This window comes from Mustelus asterias, chromosome 29 (genome assembly GCF_964213995.1).
Source record: "Mustelus asterias chromosome 29, sMusAst1.hap1.1, whole genome shotgun sequence".
Classification (NCBI taxonomy): Eukaryota; Metazoa; Chordata; class Chondrichthyes; order Carcharhiniformes; family Triakidae; genus Mustelus; species Mustelus asterias.
The window spans coordinates 19485108-19507421 of record NC_135829.1 but is presented as its reverse complement, the minus strand read 5'-3'; the positions used below and the strand labels follow the sequence as shown (position 1 = coordinate 19507421).

General features: G+C 44.6%; 1 protein-coding gene across 2 annotated transcripts in view; it reads right to left on the bottom strand.

The window, feature by feature from the left end:
• Positions 1–22314, bottom strand: part of sin3aa (SIN3 transcription regulator family member Aa) — a 140719-nt gene that overhangs the window by 5857 nt on the left and 112548 nt on the right. For both annotated transcript variants that reach the window (XM_078200169.1, XM_078200170.1), the window contains exons 18-20: positions 19365–19457; positions 13440–13534; positions 548–755 (exon numbers count right to left, since the gene is read on the bottom strand). In XM_078200169.1, coding sequence (XP_078056295.1) covers positions 548–755; positions 13440–13534; positions 19365–19457 — 396 coding nt within the window. The remainder of the gene's footprint in view (positions 1–547; positions 756–13439; positions 13535–19364; positions 19458–22314) is intronic.

Sequence of the window (22314 nt, the reverse complement as noted above, 5' to 3'; positions counted from 1 at the left end):
AAGGTTTAGAGGAGATGTGCGAGGCAAGTTTTTTTTTACACAGAGGATGGTGAACGTCTGGAACGCGCTGTCCTGGGGAGGTGGTGGGAGCAGGTACGATAGCGGCATTTAAGGGGCAACTAGACAAATACATGAACAGGATGGGAATGGAAGGATACGGACTCCGTAAGTGCATACGGTTTTAGTTCAGGCAGGCATCATGATCAGCACAGGCTTGGAGGGGCCGAAGGGCCTGTTCCTGTACTGCGTTGTTCAAGAGGCATTCTTTCTTGACTTTGTGCAAATCCCTCTTTAACAGAACCAATCCAATGATGCTCATCGATATATACAGGGAGTGTTGGAAACACCGCATCTGTGCAGAGAGAAACTTAGGGTTTCAGCTCAGAACCTTTCTGGTGAAAAGTCATCAAGCTGAAATATTAACTCTACGTTTCTCTGACTTGCGAGTGTTTATCAGCATTTTCTGTTCTGTCAGATTCCCAGCATCCATCCACAGTATTTTGCATTTTATAACCTCGACACAAGCGATTGCAAACAGTATACTGACCTGGCGAGCCCGTAGCAGCGCAGTTCTCCTGTACATGTAGTCTTCGGATTTGAAGACGTACACCATCTTGTAGGAGTTGAGTTTAAAATTACACTGCGCTTTATCGTAATTTTCTGCATTCTCTATAGATTTCTTATTGCTGCATTCCTTCCCTTCCTTTTCCTGCTGTTCCCGACCCCGTTGGCACTTGCGAATTCGACGCAGATTCCTTAAAGAAAAGGGAACATACAGATCAGAGACCCAGTGGAGTGTGGTGAAACAAAATGTGTGTGTGTGTGGGAGCTGGGGGGAGTAATCTACAGGAAATATGCAAGACCTGTGAAAAGACAGGCATTAATTGTCCCCCCCCCCCCCCCCCCCACCTCACTTTCAGTGTCACTCCCATTCTCCCTAATAACCCCTTTTCGTGGGACATGGGCGTCGCTGGCTGGGCCAGCATTTATTGCCCATCCATTGGCGGGCAGTTAAGAGTCAACCACATTGCTGCAGCTCTGGAGTTGTATGTAGGCCAGACCAGGTAAGGATGGCACATTTCCTTCCCTGAAGGACATCCCTCATCATGTTTAGTTTTGTTTTCAAATAGCAATCCTGGTAGAGCTTCAGATTCACACTTTTTGGAGGGAAAATGAGACTTGAACAATGCTGACCAAACTGTACAAATGCACTGATGGGCAGTAAGTTTGAAAGTCAGTGCGTGTGTGTGTGTATTGGGTGGTACATACTGTATTGAAATCAAGCACAAGTTTGCGGCTGTCAAATTACTGTTCAGAAAACATTGCAACAACTTTCCAAAGCTGACCATTACAATGACAGAATCTTACAGCACAGAGAAGGGCCATTCCGGTTTCCTCCCACAGTCCAAAGATGTGCAGGTTAGGTGGATTGGCCATGCTAAATTAAATTGTCCGTTAGTGTCCCAAAATGTGTAGTTTAGGGGGATTAGTGGGGTAAATGTGTGGGGTTACAAGGAGGGGGCCTGGGTGAGATACTCTGTCAGAAAGTCGGTGCAGACTCGAAGGGCCGGATAGCCTCTTCTGCATTTAGGCATTAAAAAAACTCAACTCCTGAATCCCCTATCCACCATCTCTAAGGCACAAGTCAGATGTGATGGACTACTCCCCACTTGCCTGGATAAGCATAGCTCCAACAACACTCATGAAGCTGGACACTATCCAGGGCAAAGCAGCCCTGCTTGATTGGCACCCCATCTACCATCTTAAACATTCACTCTCTCCACCAGCAATGCAGAGTTAAAGCAGTGTACACAGACAAAATACACTTCAGCAACTCACCAAGTCTCCTTTGACAGCACCTTCCAAACCCACAACCTCTGCTACCTAGAAGTCCAAGGGCGGCAGATGCATGGGAACACCACTGGCTGCAAGTTGCACTCTATGCCTGACTTGGAATTACACTGCCGTACTTTCATTGTACCCAAGTCAAATTGCTGGAACTTCCCGTGGGTGTACCCACATCATGGGCTGTAGCAGTTCAAGATGGTGGCTCACCACCATCTTCCCCACAGCAATTAGTGATGGGCAATATACGCTGGCCTTGCCAACGATGCCCACATCTTGTGAAAGAATTAAAAACTTATTTAAGTGCGCACACCCTTTAAATTCGTTTTACTTTGTCACACATGCCTGTAACATAAATGGGGTTGATCTGTTCTTGGCTTGCACTGGAACCTCTAGGTTGCCGCATAGTTATGCAGCTTAGAGGAAACTTTGTTAATTGTTAAAACTAGAACCAGAGGGCACAACCAAGGGACGATCCTTTAAAACAAAGATGAGGGGGAATTTCTTCAGCCAGAGAGTGGTGAATCTGTGGAACACTTTGCCGCAGAAGGCTGTGGAGGCCGGGTCATTGAGTGTCTTTAAGACAGAGATAGATAGGTTCTTGATTAATAAGGGGATCAGGGGTTATGGGGAAAAGGCAGGAGAATGGGGATGAGGAAAATATCAGCCATGATTGAATGGCGGAGCAGACTCGATGGGCTGAGTGGCCTAATTCCGCTCCTATATCTTATGATCTAATGCTTGTTCCATCTTTGCTTATAAAATACACCACAAAAACCTTGTTAAGTTTGAACTGTACCAAAATTATCCAACCATTTAATAGTGCACAGTGCAATAGAAAATCTCTGCGCAACCTGGCCTAAGAGATTGTACCAGTGATGTTCAACTGTGGAGAAAGAAGATACTTTTTAGTTTCCTTTGACTTATAGGTTCTATTTACCAATCGGGAGGTCTTGTGGCACAGTGGTTAAGAATCTCTGGCTGGAATTTTACCGCCCTGCTCGCCATGGGAATTGGAGTGGACAAGGGGTGGACAATGGGAAGGCCTGTTGACTTCGAGTGGGATTTTACGGTTTCGGGATGAATGAGGCCCTAAAATCCCGCCCCCTGTCTCTGAGCCAGAAGCTCTGGGTTCATATCCCACTCCACAGCTTCATGACCAAGGAAGATGTGTCCATTATATAGCCAAACAGGTGAAGTATAAACCTGTGAATCCTTCCATCTTCACTCCATCTGACGAAGGAGCAGCGCTCCGAAAGCTTATGGTATTTGCTACCAAATAAACGTGTTGGACTTTAACCTGGTGTTGTGAGACTTCTTACTGAATCCTTCCAACATACAGCAATGGCAAGTGGTAAGAGTGAGAGAGATTCCTGGTCAGCCACGTAATGGAAAGAAAATCGGAGCTTCTACCATCACTATTCATAGCTCTGGACCTCAACACACGTTACCACAACAACTCCACGCGGGGGGGCTGGTTGGCTCAGTTGGCTGGATAGCTGATGTGGGATCAGATTGGTGCTAACATCATGGGGCTTGATGCCAATTCTGGTTGGGATGGATTCGGGACATGGCTCCTTGCCCTACCCATGGTGGAAGTTATGGTGCTGCAGGTTTGACCTGCCTTTGGAGAACTGAAGGTGATTTATAAATCACAGGGTGTTCAAAGTTCTTGAGACTGCAGAAAATGTGAAGAGAAGTAAAGGCGGCACGGTAGCACAGTGGTTAGCACTGCTGCTTCACAGCTCCAGGGACCCGGGTTCGATTCCCAGCTCGGGTCACTGTCTGTGTGGAGTTTGCACATTCTCCTCGTGTCTGCGTGGGTTTCCTCCGGGTGCTCCGGTTTCCTCCCGCAGTCCAAAGATGTACGGGTTAGGTTGATTGGCCATGCTAAAAATTGCCCCTTACAGTCCTGAGATGCGTAGGTTAGAGGGATTAGTGGGTAAATGTGTAGGGATATGGGAGTAGGGCCTGGGTGGGATTGTGGTCGGTGCAGACTTGATGGGCTGAATGGCCTGTTTCTGCACTGTAGGGTTTCTATGAAAAATGCTTTAATGCTGTACCAGTAAAGGGAGTGCCTGACTGATCACACTGTCAAAAAACATGATGAGATGACCAAAAAGATTATTGTCCCTCACCATATTTTAATGGTGTACCATTTCACCCTTAGCAAATATTGGTTATTATATGGATAATATGTTTCAAACCTCAGGTGCAGGATGAAGCTGTCTTCTACCAACGGGTTCTTGACCTGTCCTGTACCAATGGCAGGTACGTTTTCAACACCGAGTAAGCTCCGCAACAGATCAATTCAGTAGAAATTGTGCGCACAATGATGTGGGTAAAATGACCAATTCACAACAGCCATGATGTCCAAAGACGTGCGGGTTAGGTGGATTGGCCATGCCAACTTGCTTCTTAGTGTCAGGAGGATTAGCAGGGTAAATGTGTGTGGGGTGACGGGGATAATTACGGGGATAGGGTCTGGGCAGGATTGTTGTGGGTGCAGGCTCGATGGGCTGAATGGCCCCCTTCTGCACTCTACGGATTCTATAATTCTAAGATCTGCGAAATAGAGAGACTAGCATTTATACAGCACCTTTTACAACCTCAGCATAGCCCTGAAGTGTTTTATTGCCAATTAAATGCTTTTGAAGTGCAGTCACTATTGTAATTTCCTATTTTACAGCAGTGACTGTACTGCAAAGTCCTTCATTGGCTATAAAGTGCTTTGTGATGTCCAGTGAATGCTATATAAATGCAAGACTCCCTTTTTTCTTTTTAAGATAGGAAACCAGGCAGCAAATAAGCAAACTCCCACAAACAGCAATGTGATAGTAACTAGATAATCTGTTTTGTCAATGTTGGTTGAGGGTTAAATATTGATGTGGAGATGCCGGCGTTGGACTGGGGTAAACACAGTAAGAAGTTTAACAACACCAGGTTAAAGTCCAACAGGTTTATTTGGTAGCAAAAGCCACACAAGCTTTCGAGGCTCTGAGCCCCTTCTTCAGGTGAGTGGGAATTCTGTTCACAAACAGAACTTATAAGACACAGACTCAATTTACATGAATAATGGTTGGAATGCGAATACTTACAACTAATCCAGTCTTTAAGAAACAAAACAATGGGAGTGGAGAGAGCATCAAGACAGGCTAAAAAGATGTGTATTGTCTCCAGACAAGACAGCCAGTGAAACTCTGCAGGTCCACGCAACTGTGGGAGTTACAAATAGTGTGACATAAATTCTGATTCTAGGATCGCATGATAAAGACTCAGGAGGAAAAAAGCAGAAATATTTATGTGAAATAGTGTGACATAAACCCAATATCCCGGTTGAGGCCGTCCTTGTGTGTGCGGAACCTGGCTATCAGTTTCTGCTCCGCGACTCTGCGCTGTCGTGTGTCGCGAAGGCCGCCTTGGAGAACGCTTACCCGAATATCAGAGGCCGAATGCCCGTGACCGCTGAAGTGCTCCCCAACAGGAAGAGAACAGTCTTGCCTGGTGATTGTCGAGCGGTGTTCATTCATCCGTTGTCGCAGCGTCTGCATAGTTTCCCCAATGTACCATGCCTCGGGACATCCTTTCTTGCAGCGTATCAGGTAGACAACGTTGGCCGAGTTGCAAGAGTATGTACCGTGTACCTGGTGGATGGTGTTCTCACGTGAGATGATGGCATCTGTGTCGATGATCCGGCACGTCTTGCAGAGGTTGCTGTGGCAGGGTTGTGTGGTGTCGTGGTCACTGTTCTCCTGAAGGCTGGGTAGTTTGCTGCGGACAATGGTCTGTTTGAGGTTGTGCGGTTGTTTGAAGGCAAGAAGTGGGGGTGTGGGGATGGCCTTGGCGAGATGTTCGTCTTCATCAATGACATGTTGAAGGCTCCGGAGGAGATGCCGTAGCTTCTCCGCTCCGGGGAAGTACTGGACAACGAAGGGTACTCTGTCCACTGTGTCCCGTGTTTGTCTTCTGAGGAGGTCGGTGCGGTTTTTCGCTGTGGCGCGTTGGAACTGTTGATCAATGAGTCTAGCGCCATATCCTGTTCTTATGAGGGCATCTTTCAGCGTCTGGAGGTGTCTGTTGCGATCCTCCTCATCCGAGCAGATCCTGTGTATTCGGAGGGCTTGTCCGTAGGGGATGGCTTCTTTAACGTGTTTAGGGTGGAAGCTGGAGAAGTGGAGCATCGTGAGGTTATCCGTGGGCTTGCGGTACAGTGAGGTGCTGAGGTGACCGTCCTTAATGGAGATGCGCGTGTCCAAGAATGCAACCGATTCCGGAGAGTAGTCTATGGTGAGCCTGATGGTGGGATGGAACTTGTTGATGTCATCATAGAGTTGTTTCAGTGATTGTTCACCATGAGTCCAAAGGAAGAAAATGTCATCGATGTATCTAGTGTATAGCACCGGTTGAAGGTCCCGTGCGGTGAAGAAGTCTTGTTCGAACCTGTGCATGAAGATGTTGGCATATTGAGGTGCAAATTTGGTCCCCATGGCTGTTCCGTGTGTCTGGATGAAGAACTGGTTGTTGAAGGTGAAGATATTGTGGTCCAGGATGAAGCGGATGAGATGTAAAATTGCATCTGGAAACTGGCAGTTGTTGGCGCTGAGCACTGAGGCCGTTGCAGCAATGCCATCGTCCCCCATGACGATGGCATTGCTGCAATGCCATCATCCCCCATGACGATGGCATTGCTGCAACGGCCTCAGTGCTCAGCGCCAACAACTGCCAGTTTCCAGATGCAATTTTACATCTCATCCGCTTCATCCTGGACCACAATATCTTCACCTTCAACAACCAGTTCTTCATCCAGACACACGGAACAGCCATGGGGACCAAATTTGCACCTCAATATGCCAACATCTTCATGCACAGGTTCGAACAAGACTTCTTCACCGCACGGGACCTTCAACCGGTGCTATACACTAGATACATCGATGACATTTTCTTCCTTTGGACTCATGGTGAACAATCACTGAAACAACTCTATGATGACATCAACAAGTTCCATCCCACCATCAGGCTCACCATAGACTACTCTCCGGAATCGGTTGCATTCTTGGACACGCGCATCTCCATTAAGGACGGTCACCTCAGCACCTCACTGTACCGCAAGCCCACGGATAACCTCACGATGCTCCACTTCTCCAGCTTCCACCCTAAACACGTTAAAGAAGCCATCCCCTACGGACAAGCCCTCCGAATACACAGGATCTGCTCGGATGAGGAGGATCGCAACAGACACCTCCAGACGCTGAAAGATGCCCTCATAAGAACAGGATATGGCGCTAGACTCATTGATCAACAGTTCCAACGCGCCACAGCGAAAAACCGCACCGACCTCCTCAGAAGACAAACACGGGACACAGTGGACAGAGTACCCTTCGTTGTCCAGTACTTCCCCGGAGCGGAGAAGCTACGGCATCTCCTCCGGAGCCTTCAACATGTCATTGATGAAGACGAACATCTCGCCAAGGCCATCCCCACACCCCCACTTCTTGCCTTCAAACAACCGCACAACCTCAAACAGACCATTGTCCGCAGCAAACTACCCAGCCTTCAGGAGAACAGTGACCACGACACCACACAACCCTGCCACAGCAACCTCTGCAAGACGTGCCGGATCATCGACACAGATGCCATCATCTCACGTGAGAACACCATCCACCAGGTACACGGTACATACTCTTGCAACTCGGCCAACGTTGTCTACCTGATACGCTGCAAGAAAGGATGTCCCGAGGCATGGTACATTGGGGAAACTATGCAGACGCTGCGACAACGGATGAATGAACACCGCTCGACAATCACCAGGCAAGACTGTTCTCTTCCTGTTGGGGAGCACTTCAGCGGTCACGGGCATTCGGCCTCTGATATTCGGGTAAGCGTTCTCCAAGGCGGCCTTCGCGACACACGACAGCGCAGAGTCGCGGAGCAGAAACTGATAGCCAGGTTCCGCACACACAAGGACGGCCTCAACCGGGATATTGGGTTTATGTCACACTATTTCACATAAATATTTCTGCTTTTTTCCTCCTGAGTCTTTATCATGCGATCCTAGAATCAGAATTTATGTCACACTATTTGTAACTCCCACAGTTGCGTGGACCTGCAGAGTTTCACTGGCTGTCTTGTCTGGAGACAATACACATCTTTTTAGCCTGTCTTGATGCTCTCTCCACTCCCATTGTTTTGTTTCTTAAAGACTGGATTAGTTGTAAGTATTCGCATTCCAACCATTATTCATGTAAATTGAGTCTGTGTCTTATAAGTTCTGTTTGTGAACAGAATTCCCACTCACCTGAAGAAGGGGCTCAGAGCCTCGAAAGCTTGTGTGGCTTTTGCTACCAAATAAACCTGTTGGACTTTAACCTGGTGTTGTTAAACTTCTTACTGGGTTAAATATTGGCCAGGATACCAGAGATAAATCCCCTACTCTTCTTTAAATAGCGACATGCGATCTTTTATGTCCACCTGAGATGACAAATGAGGCTTAAGGGCGGCTCAGTGATTAGCACTGCTGGCTCACAGCGCCAGGGACTCGGGTTTAATTCCAGCCTCAGGTGACTGTGTGGAGTTTGCATGTTCTCCCCGTGTCTGTGTGGGTTTCCTCCGGGTGCTCCGGTTTCCTGCCACACTCCAAAGATGTACAGGTTAGATGGATTGGCCATGCTAAATTGCCCCTTAGTGTCAGGGGGATTAGCAAGGTAAATGTGTGGGGGTTACGGCAATAGGGTCTGGGTGGGACTGTTGTCGGTGCGCGGTCAATGGGCTGAATGGCCTCCTTCTGCACCGTAGGGATTCTATGATTAAGTTTCATGTCTCATCTGAAAACTGTACCTCTGACGGTACAGCACTGCTTTGGTACTGCAATGAAATGTCAGCCTAGATTTTGTGCTCATGTCCCTGCACTGGGAATTGACCCAAACATCTTCTGACACAGAGGCGAGAGTGGTACCAAGTTTGAAAGTAGTAGGACAAATGACAAGTCCCATTTAGGGGCCTAATTTCTGCTCCATGTATTTATTCACCCTCTAAAAGATTAAAATTATGTATATTTATGAAGAAAAATTGGTTTGCATCACCAAAAGAATTCCAGCAATGTGAAATTCAACCAAGACAAAAGAGTGGACAGGGAATACTGCGGCATTAGGAACTACAGTTATTTGGTGCTTTGCCATTTAGGTCCAATGTGGTGGACCTGCTTTGCATACAGACCCTGAAGAAGTTTATTTTGTGGAACTTGATGGACTTGCTGTAACTTGTTAGCTCCTACGGTGAGTGTCAGTTGTGGCTCAGTTGGGAATATAATCATTTGAGTCACAAGGTTCCAGGTTCAGGTCCCACTCCAGGACTTAAAATTGTAGTTGACACTCCGGTGCAGTACTGAGGGTGTCCTAGACTAATACAGGTACAGTGTCTCAGATATTACTTTAACCAAAAGCCTAGATGAATGGAAAAGTTCCCAAAGGTACTATTTCAAAGAAGAAATAGGTCACTATGGACCGGTTGGGCCAAAGGGCCTGTTTCTGTGCTGTATTGCTCTATAACTCTAAGAGTAGGGGAGTTATTTCTAGTATCCTGGAAAATAATTATCCCTCAAATTAACAAAACAGATTATTAGATCATTATCACATTGCTGTTTATGGGAGCCCGCTGTGCACATTGAATCATAGAATTCCTACAATGCAGAAGAAGGCCATTTGTCCTATCAAGCCTGCACCAACAGGTCCTAGTAAGAAGTTTAACAACACCAGGTTAAAGTCCAACAGGTTTATTTGGTAGCAAAAGCCACACCTTATTTGGTAGCAAAAACCACACACAACAGGTCCTACCCAGACCCAATCCCTGTAACACCACATATTTACCCTGCTAATCCCCTTGACACTAAGGGGCAATTTAGCATGGCCAATCAACCTAACCGCACATCTTTGGTGTGTGGGAGGTAATGGGAGCACCTGGAGGAAACCCACACAGACACGGGGAGAACGTGCAGACTCCACACAGACAGTGACCCAAGCCGGGAATCGAACCCAGGTCCCTGGCGCTGTGAGGCAGCAGTGATAACCACCGTGATAATCATGTCACCCATATTTGGCTGCCACGTTTCCTATAGTACAACAGTACTAAATAATTTAAATAAAAGTATTTGATTGGGTGGAAATCGCTTTTGAGATATCCAGTGATCATGAAAAGCACTATATAAATACAATTATTTTTCATGATCCATGAATTAATCCACACCTTATTTAAGGATATTGTCCAGAAATGGACTTATCTTAAATCTTATTACTGCAAGAAATAAATAATTGGTTCTGCAGGTGATAAATTTCTTAGGAAGGGCTACAAGTTGGATTCAGTCTCTAAGAGCAGCCACAGGATGCTGTGGTAGGAACATTGAACAATATGGGCAAGGTTACGGCGTGTAAGAGTCTTAGAAATTATAGTGTTGCCCAATGATTACCTTGTGATGATTGTGGTTAAATGAATGTGGACAAAGTGTGCAGCCTCTCACCTCTCAAGTATTTCTCCTATTACCCCATAATGACGTGCGGTCAGTGTAAGATATTTGTCCATGATAATTTGTTCAATGAACTCATGAAAAGGGTGCATTTTTAAACTAGTGTGGGCAAATAATTAATAGATTCAAACTTTGGTCTCACTTTTCCCTTGGGCCTGTTCCATCATTCAATTAGATTACGGAACTCAACTCTGTTTACTCACGTTTGCTCCATATACCTTAATACTTTCATAGTTTATGGGGCAGCACAGTGGTTAGCACTGCTGCCTCACAGTCCCAGGGACCTGGGTTCAATTCCGGCCTCGGGTCACTGTCTGTGTGGAGTCTGCACATTCTCCTCGTGTCTGCGTGGGTTTCCTCCGGGTGCTCCAGTTTCCTCCCACAGTCCAAAGGTGTGCGGGTTAGGTGGATTGGCCATGCTAAATTGACCCTTAGTGTCAGGGGGCTAGCTAGGGTAAATACATGGGGTTACAGGGGTAGAGCCTGGGTTGTTGTCAGTGCAGACTCAATGGGATTCTATGACACTCCCATCTCTGTCTTGCGTCTTGCAAATCTCAATTGACCCAGCAATCACAGCCTCTTAGGGGAGTGAATTCCACATTTCCATAACCTTTGCTTTCCAATATGGAATACCCAATACTCGAATCCAAGTTTCAATCCTCTATCTTCATGGTTAAACTGCTGTTTCATTTCGATAAATGTGGGTTTTCCTGGGGTTTTCCTCCAAGACCAATATATCCTTCCTGAGATACAGTGATCAGAACTGAACACAATAGGGCGGCACAGTGGTTAGCACTGCTGCCTCTCAGCACCAGGGACCCAGGTTTGATTCCTGGCTTGGGTCACTGTGTCTGTGGAGTTTGCAGGTTCTCCCCGTATCTGTGTGGGTTTCCTCCCACAGTCCAAAAGACGTGCTGGTTAGGTGCATTGGCCTAAAAATTCTCCCTCAGTGTACCCGAACAGGTGTAGGAGTGTGGTGCCTCGGGGATTTTCACAGTAATTTCATTGCAGTGTTAATGTAAGCCTACTTGTGACACTAATAAACCAACTTAACTTTACACCAAATGGGTTCTTACCAACACTGCATAATTGAGGGGTAATTTATTTTTCCCTTTTTTTGCAAGAGACCTTGAAATAACATTCCCTTAGCCACTTTCATTGCCATTTGCACTTGCACACTGGTTTTTAGTAATGTGTGTGCCTGGACACACAACACTTTGCCGCTCCAGTTTCTAGTCTCTTGCCATTAAGAAAATATTCTGATTTACCTTTCTGAATAACTCTAATTTCTCCACATTGAACTTTATCTGCTATAGTTTGCCCTCCATTCAATCTGTTTGTGTCCCTTTGTAGCTTCTTAGAATTAGAATTCTTACAGTGCAGAAGGAGGCCATTCGGCCCATCGAGTCTGCACCGACCACAATCCCACCCAGGCCCTATCCCCATAGCCCCACGTATTTACCCCGCTAGTCCCCATAACACTAAGGGGCAATTTACCATGGCTAATCAACCTAACCCATACTGGAGACCAGGAGTAAACCCATGCAGACACGAGAAGAATGTGCAAACTCCACACAGGCAGTGACCCAAGCCAGGAATCAAACCCAGGTCTCTGGAGCTGAGGTAGTAGTGCTAACCACTGTGCTACCGTGCTGCCCTCTCACTCTCGTTTTCAAACTTGTTCTTTCTTGTAACTTATTGTTTGCAAACCTGAATATACAACTCTCTATCCACTCATTTATATATAGAATCCCTACAGTGCAGGAGGAGGCTATTTGAGTCTATATTGACTCTACAACAGAGCATCTTACCCAGGCCCCCTCCTTGTAACCCTGTGTATTTACCCAGCTAAAGTTTTTGAAAGTTTATTTATTAGTGTCACAAGTAAGCTTACATTAACACCGCAATTAAGTTACTGTGCCACCATGCTGTCCCCTAATCCCCAAACCCACACATCTTGGGACACTAAGGGTCAATTTAGCACGGCCAATCCACCTAACCCGCACATCTTTGGACTGTGGGAGGAAACCGGAGCACCCGGAGGAAACCCACGTAGACACGGGGAGAATGTGCAAACTGCACACAGTCATCCAAGGCCGGATTTGAACCTGGGTCCCTGGCGCTTTGAGGCAGCAGTGCTAACCACTGTGCCACCGTGCTGGCCCTAAATGCGTGGTGAAAAATTGAAGCTTGAGAACAAATCCCCAAAGAACTACATGTCACATTCTGCCAATCAAGAAAATTCCCTTATTCCATAACAACCAATTATCCAATCCATTTCCCAAGATTATCTCCAATTTCACACATACTAATTTTTGTTAATCTAATGTGCAGAATCTTATCAAATTGTTTTCCTGAAGTCCACAGAAACAAGATCTGTAGCATTTCCCTGTACGTTTCATCAGCGACCATCTGAAAAAAATTCAACTACATTATTCAAGTATGACCTACCCTTCATAACCCCAACTCTCTCTCTAATCACCTCACACTTGTCCAAGTGTTCACTGTCTCTGGTGATAGGGAGGTTACTGGAAACTGACGTCTTTCATCTATCTCTTGGTAAAAGGCCTTTGAAAGGGTATAGAGGAGGTTTAACAGAATATTAACGGGGAGGAGGGACTTTGAAGTTGGAAAAGTTTGGACTGTTCTCCTTGGAACAAAGGACTTAACAGAAGTTTTCAAGATGATGCGAAGTTTCGATAGAGTCGACAACAAGGTTGTAAATTTAAATTCATCAACAAAAGATTTGGAAGGGAGACGAGAAGAAATGTTATCAGTCAAGAAAGTTGTTGGGATATGGGCCACACTTCTAACAAGTTGTGGAAGCTGATTTCATAAATAATTTTCAAGGGAGTTGGACATAAATTTGAGCATGAAGAATTTGGGTTGTGGACAAAAATGGGAACGCGAAACTATGCACTATTCATCTTCCAAAAAGCCAGAACAGGCGTGACCAGCCAAACGGCCTCCTTCTGTGCTGGAAGCTCCCATGGCCCTTTCCCTTAAATATTATTTACACCGATTCAATGTTAAATAGCTATGAGCAAGGTTCATGGTTTAGTAACTGGACAAGCCTTACCTAGGCAGGAACACAGGTTTCTGTGCTAGATGTTCCCGTAGTTCAGGAGAGGTAGAATCGGAATTCATATAACGGTCCAAAAAGTCTGACCAGCGCTGCAATCAAACAGACAAGTGTCACTTAAACATGATCAGCCACCGGGGAGATGGTAGATTACTTGCTACATGTATAATTTATTTTCTTATGTTGAAGTTCAACCTCTACATATATTTATAAATTCCTTCCAATGTGTTTGGTTTGGGGTGGCGTCAGGAAAAAGAAAATCACCTAGGGACACTGTTCCTTTAAATAAAACTGCACGTTCGTGTGATAAGATTTCTCCCCTCTCTGCTGATTCACATCCACACATTAAGGCAGAAGCTCAACAGTGAGATCTTGGAGACCAACAAAAGAGAAGAAAGACTCGAAAGACTTGCCTTTGTATAGCGCCTTTCATGACCTCAGGACGTCCCAAAGCGCTTTACAGCCAATGAAGTCCTTTTGAAGTGTAGTCACTGTTGTAATGTAGGAAACGCGGCAGCCAATTTGTGCACAGCAAGCTCCCACAAACAGCAATGTGATAATGACCAGATAATCTCTGTTTTTTTTTTAAAAAGTACTGGTCGAGGGATAAATATTTTGGCCAGGACACCGGGGATAACTCCCCTGCTCTTCTTCGAAATAGTGCCATGGGATCTTTTACGTCCACCTGTGAGGGCAGACGGGGCCTCGGTTTAATGTCTCATCCGAAAGACGACACCTCCAACACCTAAAAGGGTGACACCTGCAACATGGCATGGATAAGTCAGGGGTAAGTTAATGTTGACACATCCAAGCTTCATTAAAATGATAAAGCAACAGTAACAGTAAAGAACTGATTATAAATCGATCCAAAAATGTACACGGCAGAAATGGCTACGTGGCCTAGTCAGTCAACACTTTATCCTCCACACTGGTAGAAATCCTAATCCCAATAAAGCAATGAATGCGACACATCCCTAACCTGTAATAAACCAGAGAACAGCCAGAGGCTGAGTTATATGTACGGGTTGAGCTTGAATCAAAATTAAGGCAGATTTTAGCTACCTCTGTTTTAACCACCCCAAGGATTTGCAAGTCATCCTCATTCTTCAATCCACTTGAACTCAAGCAGCTGTTGCCAAGAGAGTGGATGGGCATCATGCTCACAGGCCTCTGTCAAAGCCCATCTTGTGCAGTCGCTAGGAGTTGGGAATTAGCATCCAGACTAGATTAATGTCTGAAGTATAACAATATCATAAAAGGCACTCACAGTTGAGCACCTGGAAAATAACGTTGGTAGCTGTCATAAAGCTAGCCTCCAGAGGAGCCCTGGACATATCAGCTCAAGAAGTGGCCAAAATACAAGTGGAGTGAGCTCTGATTTTTTGGTTCATGTCTCCAGTTTTACCAGGATATGGCAGCCTAGTGCAGACTGGCACTGGTGCGAGGCCAAGTGTTCAAATAGCACCACGGCAAGTAATGAAACCAAACTGATTAAATCTGGTCATTTGTGGCTTGGTGCTAGTTTCTGAGTTGGCGTCAAATACAACCACGAGCCTGCCATTCCTCTCCAGTCTGGTCTACACGTGGCTCCAGGCTGACTCAGCTGTAGACAACTGCTACAAGATTCAAAAACAAGTTAAAACATCTGACAAATATCTAAGCCTTGTATTAGGGCAATCCCAGTACAGTCAGCCCTGTAATGCCTGTCTCACTAGTCCAACATCAGAAGAAGAAACTCGAATAACAGATCTATCAGTTAGTGTCGCAAACTCCCAAGGTGGTTCCTGGGCTTGTTCTACCAACAGGTTAGACCCACTAGGAGGTGAGGGAATAGTGAAATGACCCCAGCAGTTGTCAACATTTACTCCTAATTCAATGAAGTTTCAAATAGGGTCAAGAAAATATCCTGATCATTCCCTATTGTACCTCTCAATGCACAAATTAGATTCAAAAATTTCGGAGAAAGCTCTGAGGGAAGTAAGTTCATGGAATGTATCCTGAATAGCGGTATGTCCATCAGCTACTAGAAAGTGTAGCTTAGTTATACCGCCATTGACTAAACTGGCCAAGTCCTGACGTACAGAGCTGCCAGGCCAAGGGCGTGCATCAAGTTGCAAGGGAACCAATATAAAGAAGAGCATTGGAATGACCACCACACAGTCCTTGTAAGGACAAAGTCTCACCTCTACGGTGAGTACAACCTCTATGGGGTAGAATGGCACTCTTGCCACCCAAAGCATCAGCATCTATGAGGCTCTGAGAAGCAACAGTGGCATACAAGGACAATCTGTGATTTCATAGTTCATCACATACCTTACCTTGATGCTCATCAAGCTACAGGACAATATGGAGAGTGTAAAGGCGTGCCAAGCATATTGTTGAATGAGGTACTTAAATGAAGTTACTACCTGCATGTTGAACACTAGAGGCGCAGGATATAGTCAGAGCTAAGCAAGCCCTGAAACAATAGAGTACGATAAAGCTTTACCACATTCAATCGAGAATGGCTGTGGAGTGCCAAGTAAACAACCACGAGGAAAAGACTCCATGAACATTCCCGTAACCAATGGGGTGAAGCAAACAAGTGTAAAAGAAAAAGTTTAAGTGCTTGTAAATATTTTTATGCTCAGTAAACAATTCTACATCGGACATCATGAAGCTCCCAATATTGTAAATGCCAGTAATAGTGAGAAGAATCGGAGTGCACCGGACACAATGAAGGACATAGTCCACAATAACAAACTGGCTGTAAAGCTGGAGTCCTGCACACCGCGGCTAACTGCTCCCTTAGCTAAACTGTTCAAAAATAGCTGCAGCAGAGACATCTACCCAATAATGTGGAAGAATTCCTAAATATGTCCCATTCAGAAAGAATGGGATTAAACTAATCTGGCCTAATACAGCCTTTCATCCTCCTTCTGATCAATACTAATGGAATGGAATCATCAATAGTACCATCAGGCAACACCTACCTCACCAATCTCCTGTTTGCCAATGTTCACATCTAGTTCCACTAGAAGCACTTTAGCTCCAGACCTCTTTACATCATCACTATAAGCTTAAGATCTGCATATCAGGAGAGGTGAAACCTTGCCACCCTCAATATCAAAGCAACATTTGGACAAGTATAGCACAAAGTAGCCTTAATAAAAGTTGGGTTAATGGGTGGAAACCCAGTTCAAGAGAAAACCTTTCAGTGCTAGACTCATACCTGACACATAAAGTGATGTTTGTGGTTGTTGGGAGCCAATCAAATGAAGGATGTCGCTGTTTCTCAAGATCCAACCATCTTCAGCTGCTTCATCATTGGTCATACTCCATTAATAAGTCACAAATGGTTCTGTTTGCCTATGATTTCAGTGTTCAGCTATACTTACAACTCCTCTGATAACGAAGCAGTCCATGCCAATCAGAATCCAGCTTTTAGCTGACAAGTGGCAGCCATCATTCATGGCACCCAAGTGTTAGATAATAACAGTCCCAAAGAAAGCCCAGCCATCTTCCATGGCCTTCAACAGTTCGATTCCTGGCTTGGGTCACTGTCTGTGTGGAGTCTTCACATTCTCCCCGTGTCTGTGTGGGTTTCCTCCGGGTGTTCCGGTTTCCTCCCACAGTCTGAAAGACGTGCTGGTTAGGTGCATTGGCCATGCTAAATTCTCCCTCAGTGTACCGAACAGGCGACTAGGGGATTTTCACAGTAACTTCACTGCAGTGTTAATGTAAGCCTACTTGTGACACTAATAAATAGACAAATCTAAACTACTACCGCTAAGGATCACATCAGCAATGTTGTGAGAACATCATCACTTCAAAGTTCTCCTCCAAGAACCATATCATCCTGTCTTGGATATGTATTGGTGTTCTTTTGTCAACTCTGCATTAATATTCGCAAATTTCCTCCCCATCAGCTTCGCCACCACGACTGTGGTGATTCAAGAAAACTTATCATTGCCTGCCTTGGGAAACTAGGAGTGGCAAAAAATGGACTCTTGTCAGTATCGTCCATATCCTGAGAATAAATTAATAAGTAAGAGGAGAGAGTTAACAAGACGTACATTTTGTAACTTACCACATATTGGGTTTTTCCAATGTTTTACTTTCAAGGGAAACAGGCAGCTGCCTACACCAGTGAAGATGTGTTTGTGTCGTTCATCCAATTGATCACTGCTCTGTGAAAATCATCCTTCCTCTCAATGGTAGAAAAGGTGAGGTGGATGAAACTTCAGCGTAAATCACTCCCAACTAAGATAAATTAGATGCCAACTTGATTCATCTAGTCGCTCATCTCTTAGCTTGGTTTAAACCACAACCCAGATCCCAGTCAGATCTAAAACCAAGCAATAACAATACTGAGGCAATAGCAACTTTCAAATGAGACATTAGACGGCCAGTTTCCAGTGGTTCTGAGGAACATTGTTAAAAATTGTACAGCAGCAATTGAAGATAAGCAGAGTGCCTTTCCAGTGGCCAATATTCCTTTATAAATCAACTTCACCACAAACTGATCGACCGGTCGTTCAGTTCACAGCTCTTTGTGGCATCTTGCTGTGTGCAAAACGGCTCTTGCGCCTGAAGTCACTGTATTTCAAATTCAATGCATGTGCAGTGTTTTGAGACATTTCTGGGAAATGCAAGAAGTCGCGATATAAATGCAAGTCTTTCACTCCGTCATTCTTACCAACTCAAAACAACTGTTGAAGAAACTTAACGGGGCAAAGAATTCCTCTGTCATGGTACCCAACAAGTTACAGTGGATTTATACTAACTTTGTAGAGTTCACGGACCCTACATGCTGGAACAAGGGCAAAGGGACAATTCCAAATATAGAAATGCCTAAGAATACAAGAACCCACACAATTAATATAACTACAATTCCTACTATTTAATTAAATGCTACAAAATATGGGCACACTTCCACATAACACTTTGCCAACTTCTGGACAAATGTGATGGGGACATTAATTGCATTAACAAATAAAAGTTGAGCGGCACCAAGATGCTCATACCCCATTCTCTTTGGTAGCTAAGTCTATTGGTGAAAGCCAACATTTTTCTGACCATGTGCAAATCAGCTCACTGTAATACTATGTTCAATCACTTCTGTCTGGGATGTGAGCTGGATGTGTTGCTGCAGTAAAACACTTGAGCGTCAATGAATTTCATAAACTATAGAAAGCATTCTTTCTGGTTATATCATAGCTTGATGTGGCTCCTGCTCTGCCCAAGACCACAAGGAACTACAAAGGGTCGTGAACGAAGCCCAGTACATCTCTCAAACAGCCTCCCACCAATGTCTACACTTCCTGCTCCCTCTGAAAAGCAGCCAACATAACTAAGGACCCCATACACTCAGGACGTACTCTCTTCCATCTTCTTCCATTGGGAAAAAGATATAAAAGTCTGAGGTCATGAACCAACCAACTCAAGAACAGCTTCTTCCCTGCTGCCATCAGACTTTTGAATGGACCTATCTCGCATTAAGTTGATCTTTCTTGACACCCTAGCTATGACTGTAACACTACATTCTGCACTCTCTCCTTTCCTTCTCTATGTTCGGTATGGTTTGTTTGTATAGCGCGCAAGAAACAATACTTTTCACTGTATACTAATACATGTGACAATAATAAATCAAATCAAACCAATACAGGCACAAGCTATAATGAAGGCAAGAGTCCAAAAAGAAATACAATGTAGGAACCACAACATTGTGTGGAGGAAGATCTGTGTATTCCCTTTGCTCTTACATGTAACATTCTAGAAAAGACCTGTATTCAATAATTGAATTTAAAATGGATCTTCTAGATTCTCCAAATCTAGGTGGTTCTAGCAAAATAAGACTATCCTGTCACACAGGCAGGTCCCCAGGCTGGGAGCACCCCTCATCATTCAGCAACCTCAACTTCAGTTTTGTGTCAAGCGCACCTCTGCTTCCACAGGATCATCTGAGTTTTCCTCTTCAGTGTCCAACAGGTCAATGGTTAATGACACTTGTTCTCGGTTGTGTATGAATGTAAGCTAGGGAGGAAGAAAATAAGTAATAAATCTGAATGGCTCCAAAGTGCATTCAATATTTGTTTCTACAGTATTATTTTCAACTATCAACTCGCATTGAGGTCGTGCAGCGTAATTTTATTAAGCTATATCTACATTAAGTATATAAAAACACAGCAAGATACAGCCAAACCCATCTATCCCGCTAAATGTGTTTCCACCTATTAACTGTTAGAATGTAATCATTGGATCTGTTGTAATGTGACCAATGGTAACAAGCTGTAAGGGTCAGTTGACCCAGTAAACCATGTAACCAATGACAGGATGATGTGATGATCAGCTGACGCAGTATAAATAAGAACCTGTTGGGAATTGTGAGGAGCTTGGAGTGGCCCAGGGCGAGGCCCCAGGTTTGGAGTAATGAAGTTTCTTTATTAAACCCTTTCTTTGATTTATAAGTTGGAGTAAGTTTTGTTGTATTTTTATTGTCTACATTTGAAGAGTTTTGTCTGGATGAACTTTAACCACCTTCCAATATTTTTCAATCGCCTTTTCCTCAAGATATACATTGAAACTTAAAAGGAGCGAATAAGCTAAAAGGGTCGAGTGCTGCATACTACAGGGAGGGGGTCAGTCAGCTGACTCAGACCCGTGGGAGCCAATTCACTGCACACCAGCCCCGCCCATAGTCATAACGCACCGTGGGCGGGCTAAGTTGCCAAATTGTGGGACTTCTGCCCCTGCATGGAAAGCAAGTCCTGCCCTTGGAAGCTGCTGGCCAGACCAACTGGAGGGGGGAAAAGAGGGCTGTCGAGTAGGCAAGTAGGAAGAAAGGCGGGGGGTACCAACTTGCCCCCATGCACAAACACACCCTCTGAAGATAGTACCCTCCCCTTTCTTCCCACGCTTTTGGAAAAAACACCTGCCCATGCCAATCATCTTATGGCACGGGCAGAGTATTATCGGCTTGTTAACAAGCTTGATTGACCCAATGGTTATTTATTTAAAAATGGTGGGCAGACTACCAATTGCAATGCCCACTCCCCTCACGCTGAAAACATGCCTGGATGGGTCAATTGAAATCCACCCCAAAAGCAAATTTGAATGAGGTAAAATGGGCAACTCATAGAATCCCCATAGTGCAGGAAGAGGCCATTCAGCCCGTCGAGTCCACACCAGCAACAATCGCACCCAGACCCTACCCCCGTAACTCCACATATTTACCCCATTAATCCCTCTAACCTACCGGGACATTAAGGGAAACGTCACTTTAAATTTTGATTTTCCCCAAATGCTTTTTGTAAAGAAAAGGTAAAAAAATTCCCAAAAACATGACAAATGCGCTAAAATGGTATAATTTGAAACGGAGTCGGAGTTGAGGGACTTGAGAGTTCAACTATAAAATCTTTGAAATTGGACACATTACTAAAGCTGTTAAAACAAGAGCGTGTGGGATCCTAGGTTGTACAACTGGGCACTCAGTAAGAAAGCAAGAAGCACTGATACAAATCATCGAATGAACAGGAGGTGGAATGTTGTGCCTGGTCTTGTGTTCTTTACAATTGATGCAATGGAAGGGGTGCAGTAGAGATTCACTACAATGGCGGGATCAGGGTATTGAATTCGATGACCAGCCATGATCATAATGAATGGTGGAGCAGGCTCAAAGGGCCGAATGGCCTACTCCTGCTTCTAGTTTTTATTTATGTTTCTGTGTGTGTTTCTATCCCAAAAGTAAGTAAGCAGCAAGAGACTAGAGAATCTAGAACATGAGGTGTTCAAAACGATGGTTTTGATATAAGTAAGGAAAGGTGGTGGATGAATTCATGAGTAGAGGCCATTGATTTAAGATCATTGCCAATAAACCAAAGAAGTTATCACATTTTTAAATCCAGTGCATTAAAAGCATGTAAAAATGGGGACAAAATGGAAGGCTAATTGAAGGTATACTTGTATTACAACTGTTGCTCTGATACACTGCAGTTCACTGTTCACCAATGAGTGCATAAATATACTATATCTGGTGTTAGGACCTGAATGGAACATGAACAAAGCAGAGCAGGACTCAGAGGGGGTCTTTATTCCCTTTGGCTTCATTAACAGTTCACCCCTTTTACTTATATTTCACAGGGCAAAACTACATTCCTCTGACTCCAAATGTAGCCTGAATGCCCAATCAGGTAGTTAATAGCCACTTGGGTTCCTCCTGAACTGCAAAGTTCTATTGTTCTAAGAGACGGGAACTGGGAGTGGAAGAATGTTGTGCAGTCTGCAGTTTAATCCTCATTAACAACAGTGGATTGTACTGCGTACGTACATGGGGGAAATGGGAGATTTCCTCAATTGTGCATTCCAAATCCCAAATGTCTGATAGGCTTTTGTAGTTGGTAATGTTTAAAATGTATATGAATTGTTACAATTGCAGAGGAGGTGATGGTTTAGTGGTATTATCCGCTGGACTATCAATCCAGAATAATTCAGCTAATATTCTGGGGACCCGGGTTCGAATCCCACCACAACAGATGGTGGAATTTGAATTCAATAGAAAAATATCTGGAATTTAGAATCTACTGATGAACCCATTGTCGATTGTTGGGGAAAACCCATCTGGCTCACTAATGTCCTTTAGGGAAGAAAATCTGCCGTCCTTATCCGGTCTGGCCTACATGTGACTCCAGAGCCACAGCAATGTGGTTGACTCTCAACTGCCCTCCATGGACAATTAGGGATGGGCAATAAATGTTGGCCCAGCCAGGACGCCCATGTCCCACGAATGAATATAAACAATACACTCCCCATTACATTATTTTTTCTCTCTGCAGTGACCACCTTACCACTCCAACTGACACACAGGTTCTTAAGAGTTGTTTTCCTCAAATAT